Genomic DNA, 22,999 nt, shown 5'->3' on the forward strand with positions numbered 1-22,999 from the left:
GTTCAGGGGGCTACTGACGGTGTCCTGGACTAGGGGGTACTCAACACATCATCTCCCGATCTGATAGATTGGGCCGAGGACCCCCGTGGCTGTATACTCATGGGCCAGTTCGGACAACTGTCGCGTACAAGGAAGATTCCACAAGACTTGGCGATCAAGACAAGGACTTCTCCCCACCGGCGTATTCGGCTAGGATTCTTGTTAACCTAGGCCTCTGGTGCATTATATAAACTAGGGCCAGGCTAGTCGATAGATAATAAATACATACACTCATACCATAGGCTAGCCTCTAGGGTTTAGCCTCTCCGATCTCGTGGTAGATCTACTCTTGTACTACCCATATCATCAATATTAATCAAGCAGGACGTAGGGTTTTACCTCCATCAAGAGGGCCCAAACCTGGGTAAAACATCATGTCCCCTGCCTCCTGTTACCATCCACCTTAGACGCACAGTTCGGGAACCCCTACCCAAGATCCGCCGGTTTTGACACCGACAATTCACTTATATTGGGTTGCGTGAGTGACTAAACACAAACCCGAGTAAGGGGGTTGTTGCTTATGGGATAAAGAGGACTTGATACTTTAATGCTATGGTTGGGTTTTACCTTAATGATCTTTAGTAGTTGCGGATGCTTGCTAGAGTTCCAATCATAAGTGCATATGATCCAAGTAGAGAAAGTATGTTAGCTTATGCCTCTCCCTCAAATAAAATTGCAATAATGATTACCGGTCTAGTTATCGATTGCCTAGGGACAAATAACTTTCTCGTAACAAAAAGCTCTTTACTAAAACTAACTTAGTTGTGTCTTTACCTAAACAGCCCCTACTTTTTATTTACGTAATCTTTATTATCTTGCAAACCTATCCAACAACACCTACAAAGTACTTCTAGTTTCATACTTGTTCTAGGTAAAGCGAACATCAAGCGTGCGTAGAGTTGTATCGGTGGTCGATAGAACTTGAGGGAATATTTGTTCTACCTTTTAGCTCCTCGTTGGGTTCAACACTCTTACTTATCGAAAGAGGCTACAATTGATCCCCTATACTTGTGGGTTATCAGAGACCGAAAGAACCTTATCATAAGCCAAATAATAAGAAGCCAGAGGGAACACCTTCGGCTAAGGGGAAGAAGAATGTCAAGTTAGAACCGGGATGCCACCTTATGTTGATATAGTAAAAGAACTTGCTACACCTATACCAGTTGTGAACAAAGAAGTCCACCTAAACAAAGACACAACTTCTTATCTTAAAGGGTGCACCAAAAGTAAGAATGTAGGTAAACAAATTTTGTCATGTTCCTTCAGGTGCGAGTCCTATTTTGGGTTGTGTGACCCTGGTTCCCCAATCAATATTATTCACTACAGTCTTTATACAAAAATTTATAGTGAGATTTCTCCTTGTACTCTGGTGCCCACCAATGTTGTTATTAAGCTTGCAGATAAAATAGACATGAAGCCTTGTGGCATTCTTAAAGATGTCAATATTATAATAGGCTCACTCATTTATCCTATTGATATTTATGTACTGATGATTTCGGAGGATAAAGATTGCCCCTATTGTTTTTGGAACTTCTTTTTTGAATGTTGCAGGGGCATACATCAAGATAAAGTCTATCTCAATGAAGTGGTGAGATGAGATGATCAAATTCCCATTTTCTTATGTATTAAGCAAACCATATGAAGAAGAAGCTCAAGATAAAGAAGAGCGGAAATTGAATCAACTGGCTGAAATTCATCTCCAAACACCGGAAGATGAGGTTGAGTGGGTATTAGTCTATACCTACTAATAAAAGAAATAGGTATTCTTAGTCCGTCATGCTATTTTATAAAAAAAAACATCTGATTTTTCTGACATTAAACCCGCAGTAGATATCAAATTCAAATGTTTTTTTAAAATACTCATATCTTCTAAACGGTAACTCTAAATTTAATATGTTATATATGAATTTTGATTAGAAAAATATGTAGAATCTGAATATGATGTTATTTTACCTATTAACAATTTAAAAAATACTATCTAGGGTGCAATCTTAATTAATAATGCATTATCCGTCTTTCTTTCATACCGGTAGTGATTCGGATTGGGGATGAACACCTAAGCAAAATCAGGATTGGACACGAAATTGAACATAAATTTGATAGAGACACCCAATAAATAAGGACATGCATGACAAAAAATAAAAGAAGGACCAATAAAGATGGGACATCATCTTCATGTATTTAAGAAATATGCATGTGAAAAAAGTGTTCAAAAGTTACCCTAAGTTGGTGATGCTTAAACTAAAAACCGCCCTTGATGCACACATGTCTCCGTAGTGTCTAATGTGTCATCGTCTGTTTTTGTCTGAATAAATGCATGATCACTTGCCTGTTTCTTTGTATGAAGTAAATCTATATGCAAGCCGTGTTGAAATAAAATACCCATGGAATCTTGAACTGCGCTTTTGTGGGCTAAGACCATCTTTGTTTAGGCCATAGTTACAAATTCTCAGATTATAGACCATATCTCGTAAATTAAGAGCGTGTGCTATTTTTTCTCCCGTTGCAACGCACGGGCTTTTTGCTAGTAAGGCCTAAATCATTATTCTAGGATGAAGATAAATAGAAAACTGAAATGATAATGGATGCTACTACAATGGTTTGCATGCGCCTAAATAAAGTTTATGAGGTACTTGAGAGAAAAGGAGATGAGGAACTACCTCCTCATACTTTGAAACCCCTACCCAAGGGGTTGAGGTATGAATTTAGGTTTTTTTATGATAGTGACCCGGTTTCCTTAGTTGTGCTCATTTGTCACCGCGCTCTAAAATTTCTCACTTCCCCCCACCCTCTTTTCTAAAACTCTCACAAATGGTCAAACTGGATGTATGTCGTCGGGTCAATGGCTTGACCTTTAAGTGTTGACGAGTGGGGTTGCTTAGGGTCGGGTCCTCCTTTGACCATCACGTGCTGATGAGTGGGGCTGCAGGGAGACACATCGGAGCGCCTTGTCTAAAACAGACCGAGCCACTCCCGCCCGCCTCCTCCGCCGGCGCCGGCGTCGTGCCCTCCATCCTCTAACCCTATTCTGTTCATCGGCTACGCCATGCCTCTGTCACATCAACCCCTAATCTAGGATTAAGAAGCGATGTTGGGGGAGGACGCCCTCCGGCCCATCGATCGTGGAGATGATTGTGTCGAATAAGAGGTGGATAATTCATGGATTCCATCTGGGTATCTGTCGTTTCCCCTCGAATTGATGAGCAAACGCATAAATTAGGCAGTATTTGACCTCTAGTCGCTTAAATCATACCTATTTATGTCGTGGTTTTGTCATGGCAGATGTCCTTGAAAAAGGACTTAGTCATGAGGCCATCGCAATTAGGTAGTAGCTTGAACAGGGTTGATTTGAATCGAGAGACACGGGTTTACCCAGGTTCGGCCCCTCACGGCGGAGGTAATAGCCTACTTCCTACTTGATTGATTATTGCTTGAGACCTCGATTACAAGGGTGCGACATGGCTAGCCTAGTACTCAAGAGCTTGTAACTTAATCTTTCTACCTTAGGGGCTCCCCTTTATACACATGTCAAGGCCCTGGGTTTACAACAGAATCCGGGTTGTATTACAACCCGTGTCCTAGTTTGATTCCTACCTATCTTACCTCCCAAGTATGGGAGTTTCCTTTTAGTCTCTTCCTCGAGCCGGTGTCCCAGGCGCTGGGCCATAAGCTGGCCCGCTCTTATGAGTCACATCCTGGGCCTTGAGCTTCATAGTTATTTTCGTCCATATAACGAATCTGCTCTCCAAGTCACCACTAGATAACCAGGCCATAATCTGGCCGGGTCATACCGTGGGGTTATATCCCCAACAATTTGGGTTGCTGAATTTTTCGCCCTTTATTTCAATTGAATAGGATTGATCATGCACTTGCTTTTCGGCTCGCGGTTAGAATGGAAACTAGCATGCCGTGTGGTACTAAACCGCATATGATCTCTGGAGTTTTCAACCCGAAGGTGGTAGAAACCAGCATTTTGTTCACTTCTCCATAATGTTAAATGCTACTTGTACTCTTATGTCAAATTTGTGTAGAATTCATATTTGATGCAAAATTTGAATTTAAGGCAAATTTTGAATTTGAACCAACATTTGAAGTCCATTTCTCTGTGTGTGATGTTGCAATGTTTTCTTAAGCCCCAAATGAGCTCCGAAGCTCCAAATGCTCAAAATGAGCTCCGAAGCTAGGGTAAACAACCCCATTTGTAATCAAGTTTTTTTACCTTGTCTAAATGAGCCAAATATTTATTATTAAGACCTATTCAATCTATATAATGTCCATTTGAAGTCTCACTATTTGTTTAATTAATGTTCGTTTTTTCGATTTTTAATTACTTATGCTTTACTAGAAAACCATTAGAAAACACATTTTATATATGAAAATGAAAAGGTAAGTTCAGATCATTCTTAGTCACTCCATAATGAAGCATTTGTAATTGTTTTGAATTCAAAATCCTAAACCCCTCTCACTTGCGCCTTGAACTCTCTGCAACTTCGTTCGAGGTAGCTCAGTTTTGTGAAGGTTTTCTCATAAAACTAACCATAGACGAAGTTTATATTTTCTTTATCGAAAGTATATCACTTAAAGCGACTATGTGCGCCAGTTTTGTATTTTTCAATTTTTTATCAGTTATGCTCATTTGAATGTTGGTCAAACCATACAAAACCCCATTGACCATCTCCAAACCCCTCCCCCAACCCCTCCAAACCCTAGCACCAAACTACAGCCGTTCGACCGTACCCTAGCACCAAAGTAGAGCAGTCAGATGCGGTTTTCTAGAAGGACTGTCGAGGCGATCCACGAGAGGCTGGTCTCTATGACATGATTGGCGACGTATGACTAGCCAATCCGCGAGAGGCTGATGAGTGGGCCGTGTGTGGGGCCGGTGATCACAATGAGATGTGGGGCACATATCAGACAATGTCCTCCCCCTCCTCTTCTCTCGCTCATGTCCCCCTCCTGTCCCCTGCCATTTTGCACGTCACCTCCTGTTGCCGCAGCGTCGTGGATCTCCCATAGCCGCTCAAGGACGACATGGTTTCATGGGGCGATGGCAAGGAATCTTCCACCGACCCGAACTCCCTTAGCACTGATTTTGGGGATTTTGGATTAGGATTCTCGTCAATCTAGGGTTAGGGTTCATATCGGTTAGGGTTAGGATTCATATCGATTTGGGGATTTTGGATTTCAGTACTGATATCTATTTATTTACTATGGATATTTGTATTGTTATGGTCCAAATACAATGTACGAATCTGATTATAGCAGATTAGCCGATGATGGAGATTAGCCTATCGATTGTAAATGCAATTTAGTGCCTCCAAATTTGTTGCATTTGAAGGATGTTGGACTGGCAGGAGGTTCTTGGCCTATTCAGGGGAGGTCTGTGAAAAAAAGAACTTATTTACAGTCATTCAAATGGAGTTTTTGCTGTGTAACTTCCTAGTAGATTCTTCTCTGACATATATATTGTAGTTTGGACAAAAATTTGACTTTGTGCAATGGGTTGATCCTGTGTGGCTGAGTCCACTGATTAAATCCCCATCGAAACTATGAGAAATGTACATTGAAGTGAGAGATGGTAGAGTTCGTGATGCCTTAAACAATGTTGAAACAAGGTTTAAGTTCACAGATGAGATTGAGAAGCTTCACCATGACCTGAGGAATGCCCAAGATAAGCTTAAGCAAATGGTTGAGGAAAAGTAGGTGACACTAGCCCTCAAGGCCAAAGCCGAAGAAGCTCTGGCTGATGCAAGAGCTGATTTGGAGGAGAAGAAGAAGCTTGATGCATCAACTACCAGCATGCACACGTTTTTGTTGGTGAAGGCAGAGAAGGAAATGGATCAGTTCAAGGAAGATAAGAAGAGGCAGGAGTACATGATTGAAGATCTGCTTAAATAGAAAGAAGGGTTCACGACAAAGATCAAGAAAATAAAATATACCTGTGATGAGTAGAATCTTTGTATTATTTGCTTCATCTTATTGGGCAAAGATCATTTATGTGTTGAACTATATTAGTGTTTCTTCATTTATGTAATGGATTATTTATGATTGTGCTTTCATCATTATGTGTTGAATTATGGGAGTTGCTTTCATATTTGGCAGTGATATTTGTGTTGAATTATCAACATATAGGGCTCCCATCAAATTAATTTTTGATTTGGCAAGCATGAGTACACTATTGGATTGAGTAATCTTCACGTAAAAATGTGAAGATTAATTCAATAAATAGAGACCTTTAAATGGACACACACACTTTATTCAATTCAATGATTTTTAAATATATTTGGCTCAATATATTTGGCCCAATAATAGTGAGACTTCAAATGGACACACATAACGGATTGAGGTAACAACATGCATATAACCCTATATGCATCTATTAGCCCTACTTTTCGGGGTACGGCGGTGCATAAATTCAATATTGCGAGCGGCTCTTCTTTTCTAAATTTTTTTGATGATATAGCCGAAATTAATTCCAAATAAAATTAGTCATGCCAAAACTTGGGACAAATAAAATACAAATATATATAACACACAACATTAATATAAGACCTTAATAATACACTCATAACATATAGGACATATATATGTATGTGTGTGGGGGCGTGTATAACACGGGACATATATAGATTAAGGATAGATTAAAGTTCACGCGTACACACACACGATCTAACACAATACATAGATAATTGATAATAAAAGCGCTAGCTAGCTGGTCCATTACTTATACCAAGTGGCATTCTACCATATGCGTATGGCAGGTGAAGTCTTTTCTTGGTCTTCAAGTTGGATAGGTATTTGTGAAAACCCAGAATATCCATCAAGATAGCAAAAATAAGAGTTATTAGCCAACCTCTGCAGTATTTCATTTATGAATGGCAACGGGTAGTGATCCTTCTTAGTCCACTTATTTAATTTCCTGAAATCAAAACACATTCCATATCCAATAACAGCCCTAGTATGGACTAGGTCATTTCATTAGTTACTAAAGAAACTCCTCCTTTCTTAGGAATGCAATGGACCGTACTTACTCACTTACTATCAGATATTGGGTAGATTACCCCTGCGTCAAGGAGACGTATTACCTCTTTTTTTACCACGTTTTTGGAAGCTGGATGAAGTCTCCATTGGTTTTCAATTACGAGTTTAGCTTCTTCCTCAATACGGATAGCATGAGAATAAATGGATGGATGTATCCCCTTTACATCCTTCATTGAGTAGCCTAAAGCCTTGTGATGCTTGCTTAGCACCACCAATAGCGTCGCCTTTTCTTTTCCTGAAAGGATAGCATTAACGATGACAGGAAATCTTTCTGTATTATCCATAAATTCATGGGTCTTCTATTTTTGTTCCCCTGGTTCCTCAGTTGTGCTCGGTTTTGTCCATGATCTATACTAGGGCTAGAATTCAAGATGAGTCGAGCCTGCTCGGCTTAACTCGCTAGAGCTCGTTTCGCTAACAAGCTAGCTCAACTCGCTAGAGCTCGTTTCGCTAATGAGCTAGCTCGACTCCACTCATTACTATACTGAGCTTAAACTCAAGATTGGCTCGACTCGTATAACTCGCGAGCTGGCTTGTTTAGCTTGTTAAGCTCGTCGAAGATATGAACACAAAACCTCAAATGTGATCAAAATGATTATGTATATATAAACATATACATCACCAAACAATTCTAATTTCCTGGGTGGGCCTTGAACGACTGGGCGTTGTGTTGTACGCCTGGAAGCAGGGTGTTGAGTGGCTGATATTTTTGGATTGGGAGTGGCTGGTCTTTTGCACCGAGCCTAGTGAGTTACACGAGTACCTGTGAGATTGGCTCGTTTAACTCAGTTCATAAAAGATTTTAAACTAAAGCTCGACTCAACTCGTTATTCTTTGAGTTTGAATCAATTCGAGCCGAGTCACGAGCTACACATTTAGCTCACGAGCTTCGAGCTTTTTTCCAGCCATACTATATACTTTTGCTTATTTTTCACCACTCTCTTGTTTGAAACCCTCACAAATGCTCGAACTGGACATTGGCTTCCCGTCAATTGGTGGGCTAGCCCTATTAGCCCATTGGGAACCCACCGTAACCCACTTGTGACAAGACTGGATAGAGCAAGCCGGCTGAGCGCCACCCCCGAGGCCGCCGCCGGGGCGCGGCGGCGGCGGCGGCCGGGCATACCACGGCGGCAACACCACCACCGACGCGACGAGCAGCGACTAACAACGACGACACCTTCTCCGACGCGCTCGACAGGATCTCGTCGTCCGACCGGCTCGCCGCGCTCTCGCCCGGTTGAGCTCCATCGACGGCCGCGCCGAGGCGCGTGTCCAGCTTCATCATGGACCGCTTCCTCCCTGCGGCTAACTCCATCGCCAGGCCGTCCACGGAGAATCGCGCCAATAAATCCCCGCGCCGCGCCGCGCGTCGCTCTGAGCACGACGACGACGAGGCACCGGCAACGGCCAGGCTCGAGATGCACATGCCACGCCGCAAGCGCCACGTCCCCACTCTCCAGCAGGAGGATGAGAGCTGGAATGGCATGCCGCCGCAGGAGATAGCGTGGCGCCACGAGGAGGAGGCGCGAGGCGACGAGACACCTCCGAGGTCGTGCGGGTTCACAGTGCTCTTTCCTTGCTGCGTCAAGCCGGTGCTGTGCGGGTTCCGTGGAGCCCGGCGTGCCCGTGGGCCATGCGCACCTCCCCTCCTCGCCGGAGCACCACGATGGGCGACGTCCTAGTGAGGGAGCTCGGGGCTACGGAGCGGCGAGCCGTCGCACTGGCACGAGGACAAGATGAGCGGCAGTGGCAAATGAGCGGTCGAGTCCCGGCGGCCCCGGGCTGGGCATGTCGATCCTTGGCACGAGCAGGAGGTACCGCACCGACGCCAGAAAGGCCCTGAGTAGGATGGCCCGTTCGGCCGCGGATGGCGGTGGCGGCGGCAGCCCGAGGATGAGCAGGGAGAGGAGGAGCGGCAAGGCACCCTCCTCGCCGCTGCACTCGACGTCCGAGCGAATGCGGCAGCTGCAGGTGAAGCCGCCGTCCGAGTCGTGGCTCTGTCACACGTGCAGGAGCAACACTGAATAGCAAAAGATGACGAGGCATTGAGGTTTATGATCGCCACGAGAGCCAAAACCTGCACATAGTACATATCGTTTCAAGTCTTCTACAATCTATTTAGAGCATCTCCAACGGCCGCGCGAAATGACGCGCGTGTGGTAAACACAACCTTTAGCACGCGCGGGGCGTTTTGCCGCGCTCTAGCGGCGGCGGGAAAACCACGCGCGCGGGAACCGCTTGCGCGCGCGTGCGAAAAGGCATCAGCTCGCGCGCCATTTTTTGCGCACTACTTCCGGCGCGCCTATAAAGTGCGGCGCGCGCCACGCGCCTCTCCACGCCTCCTCTTCTCCTCTTCCTCTCTCTCTCTCTGCCACGCGCCGCTCCAGCGCCCCGCCACCGACGCGCCTCCGCTGCCCCAGCGCCCCGCCACCGATGCGCCGCCATGCCGCCGCGCCGCCGAGGAGCGTCCGGCTACCGCGGCGTCCGCCTGCGCCCCAACGGCGGCTACTACGCGAAGATACGCTTCGGCGATCTCCGGCTCGGCCTCGGCACGTACGGGACGGCGCGCGAGGCCGGCCGCGCGTACGACGCGGCGGCGTGGCGCCTAGGTCGGTCGCGCGGCCAGATGAACTTCCAGGATGTCTACACGCTCCAGCAAGCGCTCGACCGTGCCCCGCCGCCGCGTCTGAACACGGCACAAGACCGTGCGGAGCACGCTGAGTGGCAGCGCCGCCTCCTCGTCGCCCAGGAGGACGAGCGGGTCATGGCGGAGTGGCGCCACCGCCACCGGGAGGACGTCGCCTACGAGCAGGCCTACTAGGCAAGGCGTCGTGAGGAGGACACGCGAAGGCGCCGCGAGGCGCGGTTGGACAGGCGTCGGCGCAAGGCATTGGCGAACGCGCAGTCCGATCTCGTTGCAGTAGGTGGGCAGTCGTTCTTCACGCCGAACGATGATCGGTGGTTGGACATCTGGCTGGATACCTCGGACGACACCGCCGAGGAGGATAATGGTGATGATAGTGATGATAGCGACTTAGAGAAGTTCTTTTATGCAATCTATCTCATTTTTTATTGTTTGTCGTTTTTAATTATTATGCAATCTATGTTTCGGATGTAAAATACCTTTGTATCGTTTTAAAATCTATGCAATCTATCTATTTTCCAATGCCTACATTTAGCCTAAAATGAGCGCGTGTACTGCTTTTTTTGCGCCCTGGTGGAGCGGCGCGCGCTGCATTTTACCACGGCTGCTGGAGCGGGCGCAGCGCGCCGCGCCAAACCAGCCGCTGCGCGCGCGACATATGTGTTTTTTACGCGCGGCGCGACCGGCGCCTGTTGGAGATGCTCTTATGCCCACTTAATCCACGAAACATTTTCTGGGATGTCCACTACTTCCCGGCAAGCAGCGGTGGGACTAAGTGGGATTATGGTGGGACTCCCAACTACAGTCCCACCTACAGCCTGAGCGCCTTGTTTCAGTGTAGCAACATTGCTATTTAAACCAGCCAGCCCTATGTACTATCTCCGTTTAGGTGAATGAGTCATTCGTGTAGTTTTATGTCATCGATTTGAGGAATTAAATATGTATTATATGTCATGAAAAGTATATCATTAGATTTCTACACGGGTGTAGTTTTTAAATATATATTTGTTGTTACATATAATACATATTTAGATAGTTAAATCGTCGTTCTAGAACTACGCGAATGACTTATTCACCGAGACGGAGGTAGTATCTCTTCCAACACACTCTTCCATCTGCGCTGCCCCTCTTCTCTTCTTCATCAAATTAGCCAGAGCAAGATCCAATCAAAGATGCAATACTACGGACCCACTTTCCGCATGCCACCCACCGTGCCGGAGCAGCGTTACCCCACCGACATCATGGTGGAGACCACACTTCGCGTGTGGGCGATCTCGAGGTGGCAGGGTGCCAGGGAGTTGGCTGAGCGGTTCCTCCGTGCTGGCTTTTCCCACCTCCCAGCGGGCTCACCGATCATGTTCTGCCTCGAGGAGATGCGTCCCAACGCCAGCTTGTCGCCGATTGCACTCCTCGCCCACTTCAACAAACGCTCCAGTGCCTACTACCTCCTCGACAAGGTGTTTTGGTGTGGCTGCGAGTTCATCGCATTCATGACCTACAACATCTTCACCGATGTCGAGAGCATCTTCCCCACCCAAGACCGCATGCAAAGTCTCCCCTATTATCTAGGCGAGGAGGAGCACGTGGAATGAAGATGCCAGCGGTGAAGACAGAAGACGATGGTGAAGACGGTGAAGCTGATGAAGACGCGGAGTTCATGTTCTGTCGCCCTAGCTATATAGTGTTAATACACCGTGCCAAAGATTTTTGGGATTAATTGAATTTCATAATGTGTCTAATACACTGGTACAGAGGGAGTAGTTAGGTTTAGATGGAAATGAGTACGTGGGCTTTAACGTTGGATGCATAATGAGCATCGGCCAGTGGTCTGATCAGTTTCGTGGATGAGACTTTTTGCTTGAAGTGTTTCCCTGTTCTATATACCTAAGAGATTTATTCTTACTAATTTATTTATTTTAATACTAGCACATATGCTCGTGCATTGCAACAGGAAAAAATAATATGCATTTAAAGTTAGTGAGAATTATATGTGCAAACAAAACCTTGTAGACATATGAAAATGGAAAATCTAGCTTCTCGGTTTTGCCGGGTGTAAAGTAATCAATCCGTTATTTTTCCATTCATTGATCGAAGGCATTTAAGACTTTTGTTACGTCATCGTTCGCCAGAGAAGGCACACGAATTATTCAATCTACTTTTCCTTTCAATCGAGGAGATTTTAATATATGAAGTTTCTGAATATTGTAGGAAAGATGAACCATTTTTTAAATCCTGAACAGATTTTTCAAAATTATGCACACCTATAGAAAACACGAACACAATTAGAAACAAAATCATCTTTTAAAATTCACAAACATTTTTTGAAAACATCAACATTTTTTAATAAAAACATGAATATTATTGAAATTTGTGCACATTTTTTTAGAATGGGAACATGTGTTGAAAATTCATAACTTTTTTTGAAAATGTGTATCTTTTAACATTATTTTGAATTATGAAAATTTCACTAAAACAAGAATATTTTCACATTTTTTGAAATTTTAAAATTCCATTTTCCTTTTAAACATCTCGAACCATTTTGGAAAACAATAAAAAGTTTTTGAAAAATGGGAAACTTTTTTCAAGTTCTGAATATTCTTCAAAATAGCAACAAAATTTTGAAATTCTGAATATTTTCTATAATTTGATTTTTATTTTAAATACTGGCATTTTTTGAGAATTTTGAATTTATGAAATAAATTCTATAAGAAAAATAAACTTGGTAGGGAAAACAGATAGGGGAAGAAGGATAAAAATAGAAGTAAAACACAGAAACAAAGAAAAATGGGCCGGCCCATTATTGGTTGTCCTGTGTGAAGCTCCAACTATTTGTCGCTCTGTAAGGGAAAGATAATTTTTCCAACTGCGTGCACAGAAAAATAAGTCTGTTGGCTCGCTGGGCCACAGCGTGCGACCATGTATGAAATTCTGAAAAAGCCTTTTTTTAGCAGACGAACACATAAAAATTTAATACCACCTCAGATAGAGAAAAAATATTTTCGATGATGAACGAATGAAAAAATTGACGAAACGCACCTTGTTTTATTAGTAGAGAGATAAGATATAGATATCGATACAAATACAAGCATGTCATGTCATCACACAATTATGGATGAGATAAGACCCACATCAACATGCAATCATGCATGGAAAAAGACCCATCACCACAAGCAACCATGCATTGAAAATATTTTTCATTCAATTATTCTATTTATATTTAGGGCAACGCTAATGCCCATATTTGTGGTGGGAGCCAAACCCGCCCACACGCCCTATAACACACAGACCGCGCCACATCACCATATGCATGCATGTGGTGATCTTTTTGAATTTTTAGTTTTTAAAATGTTTTATCTCTTAAATGAAAAATCCGATTGAAGATCCGTTTTCATCATTAAATCCCTAGCGACGAGATCTTCGAAACTAGATCTCATATCAATATATTTCAACGAATTTTTTTTGGGATAAAAGTTGTCATGTCTATTGCATATGAATTGCCATGATGTTTACACTAAAGTTGCCATGATATGTTTCAGCTATTTTCTTCTACATCTAAAAGTAAATTTTGATATATTATAAAACAGGAAATTAAGAAACTAGACTTGCCATGAACCATAAACTAAAATTGTCATGATACATGCACTTAAAATTGCCATGGTTCATACAAAAAATAATTTTTATGATCAAAGTACTGGAACTGCCATCATAAAAAAACTAAAATTGTCATGCTAACAAACTAAAATTGCCATATGGCAACTTTAGTTTAAGCACTATGGCAACTACAGTGTAAACGACATGGCAATTTTTGGGCAAAAAGAATTTCGTTGAAACATATCAACATGGGGTCTGGTTTTGAAGATCTCGCCGAGACGGATTTAATGGTGAAAACGAATTTTTAATTCGATTTTTTAATTAGAAGATAAAACATTTTTAAGCCGAAAACCAGAAAGATTCCTGCTGATGTCATCTGTTCATACATGGAAAAAGGACTGAGATCAGATGACATTGCTTCACACAGTCACACTGTAACATGCGGCTGTGCATCTACCATTGAAGCAAAATCTAACGTCTCACATTGACCCAACTGAAAAAATGATTCAGACTTGCTTTTTCAGTCATTCGACAGTAGCAAAACAGCGATCGGTTTGCCCAATAGTAGAAACTACTTCCTTCGTTCCTAAATATTTGTCTTTCTAGACATTTCAAACAGACTACCACATACGAATATATGTAGACATATTTTAGAGTGTAGATTCACTTAGTTTACTCCGTATGTAGTCATTTGTTGAAATATCTAGAAAGACAAATATTTAGGAATAGAGGAAGTACATTCGTACACGTTGTACCAATCTACTCCCTCAGTTACCACGTGATATATGTGGTTAGCAATTCAAACTAATCCAAAAACAAATCTACTCCCTCAGTTCCTAAATATAACTTTTTTTAGATATTTCAATATGGACTACATGCGGATGTATGTAGACGTAGTTTAGAGTGTAGATTCACTTATTCTGCTCTGTATCTAGTCCATATTAGAATCTTTAAAAAGACTTACATTTGGGAAATAAAATATTTATACATTGAAATTGAGAACTTGGACGGATCAAACTTGCATCAGCCAATTCATCAACGCATCCACCCATTAGAAACTGAAAAAATAAATCATACTTAGAGCATCTATAGTCGGGGGCCTCAAACCCTATGAAACATCCGGGTGGATGGCCCGGTCAAAAAAAACCCGACCCATCCGGACACCTCAAACCAGTCTCAGACGCTCTGGCTGACCGGCACATCTCATATCCAACCCATATCTGGGGCGGCCCGAGCGTGTCTGGGCGCGTCCTATGTCGCATCCAATCCACGTCCTCCTCCGCCGCGTCATCCGCCATGGCCGCATCGGTGTTCTCCTCCGCTGCGTCCACCATGGTCGTGTCGGCCTCCTCCTCCTGCTGCTGCTCCACCACCACCTCTGCGTCGGCCTCTTCCTCCTCCTTGTCCCGGTCTGGCGATTTTTGGAAGCAGTCTGGCTATGATCCTGGCTCCAAGCAGAGCCCTAATCTCCTTGAGTAGCTCGAGGCGCCGCTCCGGCGTCCGCATTGCCTACGTGGTCACCCACTGCCCGGCCATGGCTGTCGTGAGCAGCGAGCGAAGGGGGAGGTGCGGGGCCGACTGTCAGCGCGAAGAGGGAGGCGGAAAGGGAGATAAGTGGAGTATCAAGGGCTGGGGGTCGCTGTAACACCCACGATGCGGCTATATCTCCCACGTGTCGGAGCACGACTTAGAGGCATAACCGCATAGTAGGCATGTCACAAGAGGGGTAATCTTTACACATCCCATGTACTGAATAAAAAAGGGATAAAGAGTTGGCTTACAATCGCCACTTCACACAATACATAAATATAGCATTACATCATCCAGAATACAATCAAGGTCCGACTACGGAACCAAATAAAGAAAGACAACCCCAAATGCTAGATCCCCGATCGCCCCAACTGGGCTCCACTACTGATCGAAAGGAAATGAAACAACCCAACGAACATGATCTCCAGCGAGCTCCCACTTGAGCTCAGCTGCGTCATCTACACTGTTATCATCGGCACCTGCAACTGTTTGAAGTAATCTGTGAGTCACGGGGACTCAACAATCTCACACCCGTGAGATCAAGACTATTTAAGCTTATGGGTAGGAAAAAGGTAGTGAGGTGGAGCTGCAGCAAGCACTAGCATATATGGTGGCTAACTTACACAAATGAGAGCGAGAAGAGAAGCAAAGCACAGTTGTGAACTAGAAGTGATCAAGAAGTGATCCTGAAACTACTTACATTCAAGCATAACACAAGAACCGTGTTCACTTCCCGGACTCCGCCGGAAAGAGACCATCACGGCTACACACGCGGTTGATGCATTTTAATTAAGTCAAGTGTTAAGTTCTCTACAACCGGACATTAACAAATTCCCATCTACCCATAACCGCGGGCATGGCTTTCAAAAATTCAAAACCCTGCAGGGGTGTCCCAACTTAGCCCATCACAAGCTCTCACGGTCAACGAAGGATATTCCTTCTCCCAGGAAGACCCGATCAGGCTCGGAATCCCGGTTACAAGACATTTCGACAATGGTAAAACAAGACCAGCAAAGCCGCCCTAATGTGCCGACAAATCCCGATAGGAGCTACACATATCTCGTTCTCAGGGCACACCGGATTGTCCAAGATTCCGGTAAGCCAACCTAGAGTTGCCCCTGGTGGCCACCGGCTGCTGACAGGTTGGAACAACACTCAGAGGAGCACTGGCCCGGGGGTTTAAAATAAAGATGGCCCTTGAGTCTGCAGAACCCAAGGGAAAAAGGCTAGGTGGCAAATGGTAAAACCAAGGTTGGGCCTTGCTGGAAGAGTTTTATTCAAAGCGAACTGTCAAGGGGTTCCCATTATAACCCAACCGCGCATGGAACGCAAAATCAAGGAACATAACACCGGTATGACGGAAACTAGGGCGGCAAGAGTGGAACAAAACACCAGGCATAAGGCCGAGCCTTCCACCCTTTACCAAGTATATAGATGCATTAATTAAATAAGAGATATTGTGATATCCCAGCATATCCATGTTCCAACATGGAACAAACTCCATCTTCACCTGCAACTAGCAACGCTATAAGAGGGGCTAAGCAAAGCGGTAACATAGCCAAACAACGATTTGCTAGGAAAGGTGGGTTAGAGGTTTGACATGGCAATATGGGAGGCATGATATAGCAAGTGGTAGGTATCGCGGCATAGCAAAAGAGCGAGCAACTAGCAAGCAAAGATAGAAGTGATTTCGAGGGTATGGTCATCTTGCCTGAGATCCCACAAGGAAGAAGAACGAGTCCATGAAGAAGACAAACGGACGTAGTCGAACGAATCCTCACAAACGCGGCGATATCGGAACTAACCCAAAGAAGCAACACCGGAAATAAGCAAACAACAAAGTAAACAACCATCGCCTACACAAGGCATGATGCGCAAACAAGTATGATGCATGTCCATTTTAAATATGCATGGCATGGCAAAGGGCACAAACAGAACTACAAGTTAAGTGGAGCTCAATATGCAACGAGTTGCATATTGACGGAACACCACAACAAGTTATTTAGTTCGATCTCGTTTATGTACCCAACAATATTAAATGTTGTTAAACATGGCAAGAGAGTGAAACATAACAAAACTATACCATCTAATAATTTAAATGGGGCCGGATATAACAAACAACAAATCCGGTAAATCCCCATATGCATTAGCAATTTAATGCAACAACAATTTTAAACATTTTAAATGTTGTTATCATGATGCGGATGACATGTGCAAGTTTATGCATTTTTTATTAAAAGTTGACATGAGCGTGATGAGAGCATAATATGGAGAATTTGTCATTGTGGCGGAAAGAAAGGGTACCACGACACCGATAACGAAAACGGTGCCACGGCAACGTTCCGGTTCCGAAAACTCGATTGAGATGCCGGTGGAAAAGAACAAGTGTGACGGGAGCGTGCCATGCGATGAACGATGGGGTGCTCCTGGTTACCGGGTTCCCACGTGTCGACGGCATGGCAACGAGGAGGAACAACTAACTTTCACGGGCGAATACAACAACCAACATGCATCTCATACAATCTCATGCATACGGTCCACGTGCGGTCGTTCTCGGCGGTTATACCTTCGAAGCGTGCGTTTCGGGCGGAACGAATTCATAGAGGAAGTAGTCATTCATGGGTCGTCGAGGGAAGTAGTGGTACTATTGGTCATCGGTGATCAACGGGACGGTAGTGGAGGTAGAGGTACACGACGTCTTGTCAAAAATCACGGCGGCGGTAGTTGTACCCATGTTTATCATAGCACGAGTTTCCATAGATGTTCGTGTCATTGGTGTCATGGTACTTGGGGTCTTCGGACTTTCCGGTCCCGTTCTTGCGACGGCAGTCGTTCACGTTCGTTCGGAGAGGTACTTGGTCTTGCGAAGAGGTACTTGGTGGTAGTGGTACTTGGCGTAAATCCATGGAGACGGTCTTGACATGCCACGAGCAACAACGCGGTGTACAGATGCAGCAGTGGTCTTGCTGACATGAAGGGGGTACTTGGCGTTTTCGTAGACGTGATACGTCTCCAATGTATCTATAATTTTTGATTGCTCCATGCTATATTATCTACTGTTTTGGGCAATATTGGGCTTTATTTTCCACTTTTATATTATTTTTGGGACTAACCTATTAACCGGAGGCCCAACCCAGATTTGCTGTTTTATGCCTATTTTAGTGTTTTGAAGAAAAGGAATATCAGACGGAGTCGAAATGGAACGAAATCAACTGGAGAAGTTATTTTTGGAAGGAAACACACCTGATGGACTTGGACCCCACGTCAGAAGATACGAGAGCTGCCCACGAGGGTGGGGGGCGCGCCCCCCTGCCTCGTGGGGCCTCCGTGGCTCCCTGGCGTACCTCTTGCACCCATATATACCTACGTGACCTAAAACTTCCGGAACGCAACATAGATCGGGAGTTCCGCCGCCAGAAGCCTCCGTAGCCACCAAAAACCAATCGGGACCCTGTTCCGGCACCCTGCCGGAGGGGGGAACCCTCACCGGTGGCCATCTTCATCATCCCGGTGCTCTCCATGACGAGGAGGGAGTAGTTCTCCCTCGGGGCTGAGGCTATGTACCAGTAGCTATGTGTTTGATCTCTCTCTCTCTCTCTCGTGTTCTTGATTTGGCACGATCTTGATGTATCGCGAGCTTTGCTATTATATTTGGATCCTATGATGTTTCTTCCCCCCTCTACTCTCTTGTAATGAATTGAGTTTCCCCTTTGGAGTTATCTTATCGGATTGAGTCTTTAAAGATTTGACAACACTTGATGTATGTCTTGCCGTGGATATCTGTGGTGACAATGGGATACCGCGTGCCACTTGATGTATGTTAAGGTGACCAACTTGCGGGTTCATGAACCTATGCATAGGGGTTGGCACACGTTTTCGTCGCGATTCTCCGGTAGATCTTTGGGGCACTCTTTGAGGTCCTTTGTGTTGGTTGAATAGATGAATCTGAGATTGTGTGATGCATATCGTATAATCATGCCCACGGATACTTGAGGTGACATTGGAGTATCTAGGTGACATTAGGGTTTTGATTGATTTGTGTCTTAAGGTGTTATTCTAGTACGATCTCTAGGGCTGTTTGTGACACTTATAGGAATAGCCCAACGGATTGATTGGAAGGAATAACTTTGAGGTGGTTTCATACCCTACCATAATCTCTTCGTTCGTTCTCCGCTATTAGTGACTTTGGAGTGACTCTTTGTTGCATGTTGAGGGATAGTTTTATGATCCAATTATGTTAGTATTGTTGAGAGGACTTGCACTAGTGAAAGTATGAACCCTAGGCCTTATTTACACACATTGCAATACCGTTTACGCTCACTTTTATCATTCGTTACCTTACTATTTTTATTATTTCAGATTACAAATACCTTTATCTACTATCCATATACCACTTGTATCACCATCTCTTCGCCGAACTAGTGCACCTATACAATTTACCATTGTATTGGGTGTGTTGGGGACACAAGAGACTCTTTGTTATTTGGTTGCAGGGTTGCTTGAGAGAGACCATCTTCATCCTACGCCTCCTACGGATTGATAAACCTTAGGTCATCCACTTGAGGGAAATTTGCTACTATCCTACAAACCTCTGCACTTGGAGGCCCAACAACGTCTACAAGAAGAAGGTTGTGTAGTAGACATCAAGCTCTTTTCTGGCGCCGTTACCGGGGAGGTGAGCGCTTGAAGGTATATCTTTAGATCTTGCAATTGAGTCTTTTAGTTTCTTATTTTATCACTAGTTTAGTTTATAAAAGAAAACTACAAAAAATGGAATTGAGTTTGTCTCATACGCTTCATCTTTTTAATATCTTTCGTGAGTATGATGGAAAGGATAATTGTGCTCAAGTGCTACAAGAAGAAATCTATAAAATGTTTGGCACTAAAATATTTGTATGATGAGCATGATTGCAATGTTGTTAGTATGAATTCCTTGAATATCCATGGTGCTAATGATATGCAAAGCCACAAGCTTGGGGAAGCTATGTTTGATGAACATGATATTTTTTGTCCCCCAAGTTTTGATGAGAAAATTTATTATGATGAAAGCATGCCTCCTATCTATGATGATTATTGTGATGACACGTATTCTTTAAAGAATAATGATAGCCATGAAACTTGTCATCTTGATCTTAATTTTCAATCACATGATAGTTATTTTGTTGAGTTTGCTCCCACTATTATTCATGAGAAGAATTTTGCTTGTGTGGAGAGTAGTAAATTTTGTATGCTTGTAGATCATGAAAAGAATGCTTTAGGTGCTGGTTATATTGTTGAATTCATTCATGATGCTGCTGAAAATTATTATGAGGGAGGAATATATGCTTGTAGGAGTTGCAATAATATCAAGTTTCCTCTCTATGTGCTTAAAGTTTTGAAGTTATGCTTGTTTTACCTTCCTATGCAAGTTGATTATTGCTCCCATAAGTTGTTTGTTCACAAAATTCCTATGCATAGGAAGTATGTTAGACTTAAATGTGCTAGTCATATTCTTTATGATGCTCTCTTTATGTTTCAATTCTTATCTTTTATATGAGCATCATTGAAATCATCATGCCTAGTTAGGGGCGTTAAACGATAGCGCTTGTTGGGAGGCAAGACAATTTTATTTTTATTCCTTGCTTTTCGCTCCTGTTTAGTAATAAATAATTGATCTAGCCTCTGCTTAGATGTGTTTTTATGCTTTTAATTAGTGTTTGTGCCAAGTAGAACCTTTGGGAACACTTGGGGAAAGTCTTGTTGATCATGCTGTCAAAAACAGAGACTTTAGCGCTCACGAGAATTGCTGCCATTTTTATTTGGAGAGTGATATTTAGCTAATTCTTTTTGAAGATGATTAATATATAAATTCCTCAGGTCCAGAAATTTATTTGATAATTCTATGAGTTCCATAAGTATACGTTTGATCCAGATTACTACAGACTGTTCTGTTTTTGACAGATTCTGTTTTTCATGTGTTGTTTACTTATTTTGATGAATCTATGGCTAGTAAAATAGTTTATAAACCATAGAGAAGTTGGAATACAGTAGGTTTAACACCAATATAAATAAAGAATGAGTTCATTACAGTACCTTGAAGTGGTGATTTATTTTCTTATACTAACGGAGCTTACGAGTTTTCTCTTAAGTTTTGTGTTGTGAAGTTTTCAAGTTTTGGGTAAGGATTCGATGGACTATGGAATAAGCAGTGGCAAGAGCCTAAGCTTGGGTATGCCCAAGTCACCCCGAGGTAATATTCAAGGATAGCCAAGAGCCTAAGCTTTGGGATGCCCCGGAAGGCATCCCCTCTTTCGTCTTCGTTCATTGGTAACTTTACTTGGAGCTATATTTTTATTCGCCACATGATATGTGTTTTGCTTGGAGCGTCAATTTATTTTGTTAGGATTTGCTTACTGTTATTTAGAACAATGTTTTGCATCTTTTATTTCAATAAAAGTGGCATTGATAGCCTTTACTATGCCTATGTTACAAGTATACATGTTGTTGTTTGAAAACAGAAAGTTTACCGCTGTTGCAATAATTCCCTAGAAAAGTCAGAATGTGATAAAATGTTGAAACCTTTTGCATATTAAGCTCTGATAAATTTAATACAGTGGGAATTTTCTTTCATAATTTTTGGATCTAGGGAAGTATGGATGTTGCTGATTTCTTTACAGACTATCCTGTTTAGGCAGATTGCTGTTATGTTTGCATTGTTTGCATATGTTTGCTTCTTTAATGATTCTATTCGAGGATAGGACTATTAAATATGCAGAGGCATTTAGTATGAAACGTTGAATAATAATTTTAGTGATTTGCTACAGTAGAGTATGATAAGGTTTTTGCAATGGTTTATACTAACTTATCTCACGAGTCCTTGTTGAGTTTTGTGTGGATGAAGCTTTTGAGATTTAGGGAGACCTTGATATGAGAGGAATTAAGGAGACACAAAAGCTCAAGATTGGGGATGCCCAAGGCACCCCAAGATAATATTTCAAGAATTCTCAAGCATCTAAGCTTGGGGATGCCCCGGTTGGCATCCCACCTTTCTTCTTCAACAACTATCGGTTAGTTTCGGTTGATCCTAAGTTTTGCTTCTTCACATGATGTTTGCTATTCATAGATGTCATTTTATTTTGCTTTGCTTGATGTTTGAATAAAGTACCAAGATCTGAAATTATTAAATGTTAGAGATTCTTCACATAGTTGCATAATTATTCGACTACTCATTGATCTTCACTTATATCTTTCGGAGTAGTTGGTCATTTGCTCTAGTGCTTCACTTATATCTTTTAGAGCATGGTGGTAGTTTTATTTTGAAGAAATAGATGAACTCTCATGCTTCACTTATATTATTTTGAGAGTCTTAAATAGCATGGTAATTTGATTAAAATCCTAATATGCTAGGTATTCAAGAATAATAAAAATTCTCTTATGAGTGTGTTGAATACTAAGAGAAGTTTGATGCTTGATGATTGTTTTTAGATATAGAGGTAATAATATCAAAGTCGTGCTAGTTGAGTAGTTGTGAATTTGAGAGATACTTGTGTTGAAGTTTGTGATTCCCGTAGCATGCACGTATGGTGAACCGTTATGTAACAAAGTCGGAGCATGAGGTGTTTATTGATTGTCTTCCTTATGAGTGGCGGTCGGGGACGAGCGATGGTCTTTTCCTACCAATCTATCCCCCTAGGAGCATGCGCGTAGTACTTTGTTTTGATAACTTCTAGATTTTTGCAATAAGTATGTGAGATCTTTATGACTAATGTTGAGTCCATGGATTATACACACTCTCACCCTTCCACCTTTGCTAGCCTCTCTAGTACCGCGCAACCTTCGCCGAAACCATAAACCCACCATATACATTCCTCAAAACAGCCACCATACCTACCTATTATGGCATTTCCATAGCCATTCTGAGATATATTGCCATGCAACTTTCCACCGTTCCGTTATTATGACACGCTTCATCATTGTCAAATTGCTTTGCATGATCATGTAGTTGACATTGTATTTGTGGCAAAGCCACCATTCATAATTTTTCATACATGTCACACTTGATTCATCGCAATCCCGGTACACCGCCGAAGGCATTCATATAGAGTCATCTTTGTTCTAGTATCGAGTTGTATCATTGAGTTGTAAATAAATAGAAGTGTGATGATCATCATT

At 43.0% G+C, this 22,999-nt stretch overlaps 1 protein-coding gene and 1 pseudogene across 1 annotated transcript; both read left to right on the forward strand.

The window, feature by feature from the left end:
- The first annotated feature begins 1,153 nt into the window (after nucleotides 1–1,153).
- Nucleotides 1,154–9,111, forward strand: LOC147991363 (uncharacterized; annotated as a pseudogene).
- A 415-nt stretch (nucleotides 9,112–9,526) lies between these two features.
- LOC147991364 (ethylene-responsive transcription factor 5-like) lies at nucleotides 9,527–9,904 on the forward strand. The gene has a single exon (XM_087538640.1). The coding sequence runs from the start codon at nucleotides 9,527–9,529 to the stop codon at nucleotides 9,902–9,904; it is 378 nt and encodes a 125-aa protein (XP_087394766.1).
- Nucleotides 9,905–22,999: the final 13,095 nt, after the last annotated feature.

Source organism: Triticum urartu, chromosome 1A, assembly GCF_056163025.1.
Source record: "Triticum urartu cultivar PI428250 chromosome 1A, HENAU_Tu73, whole genome shotgun sequence".
Lineage (NCBI taxonomy): Eukaryota > Viridiplantae > Streptophyta > Magnoliopsida > Poales > Poaceae > Triticum > Triticum urartu.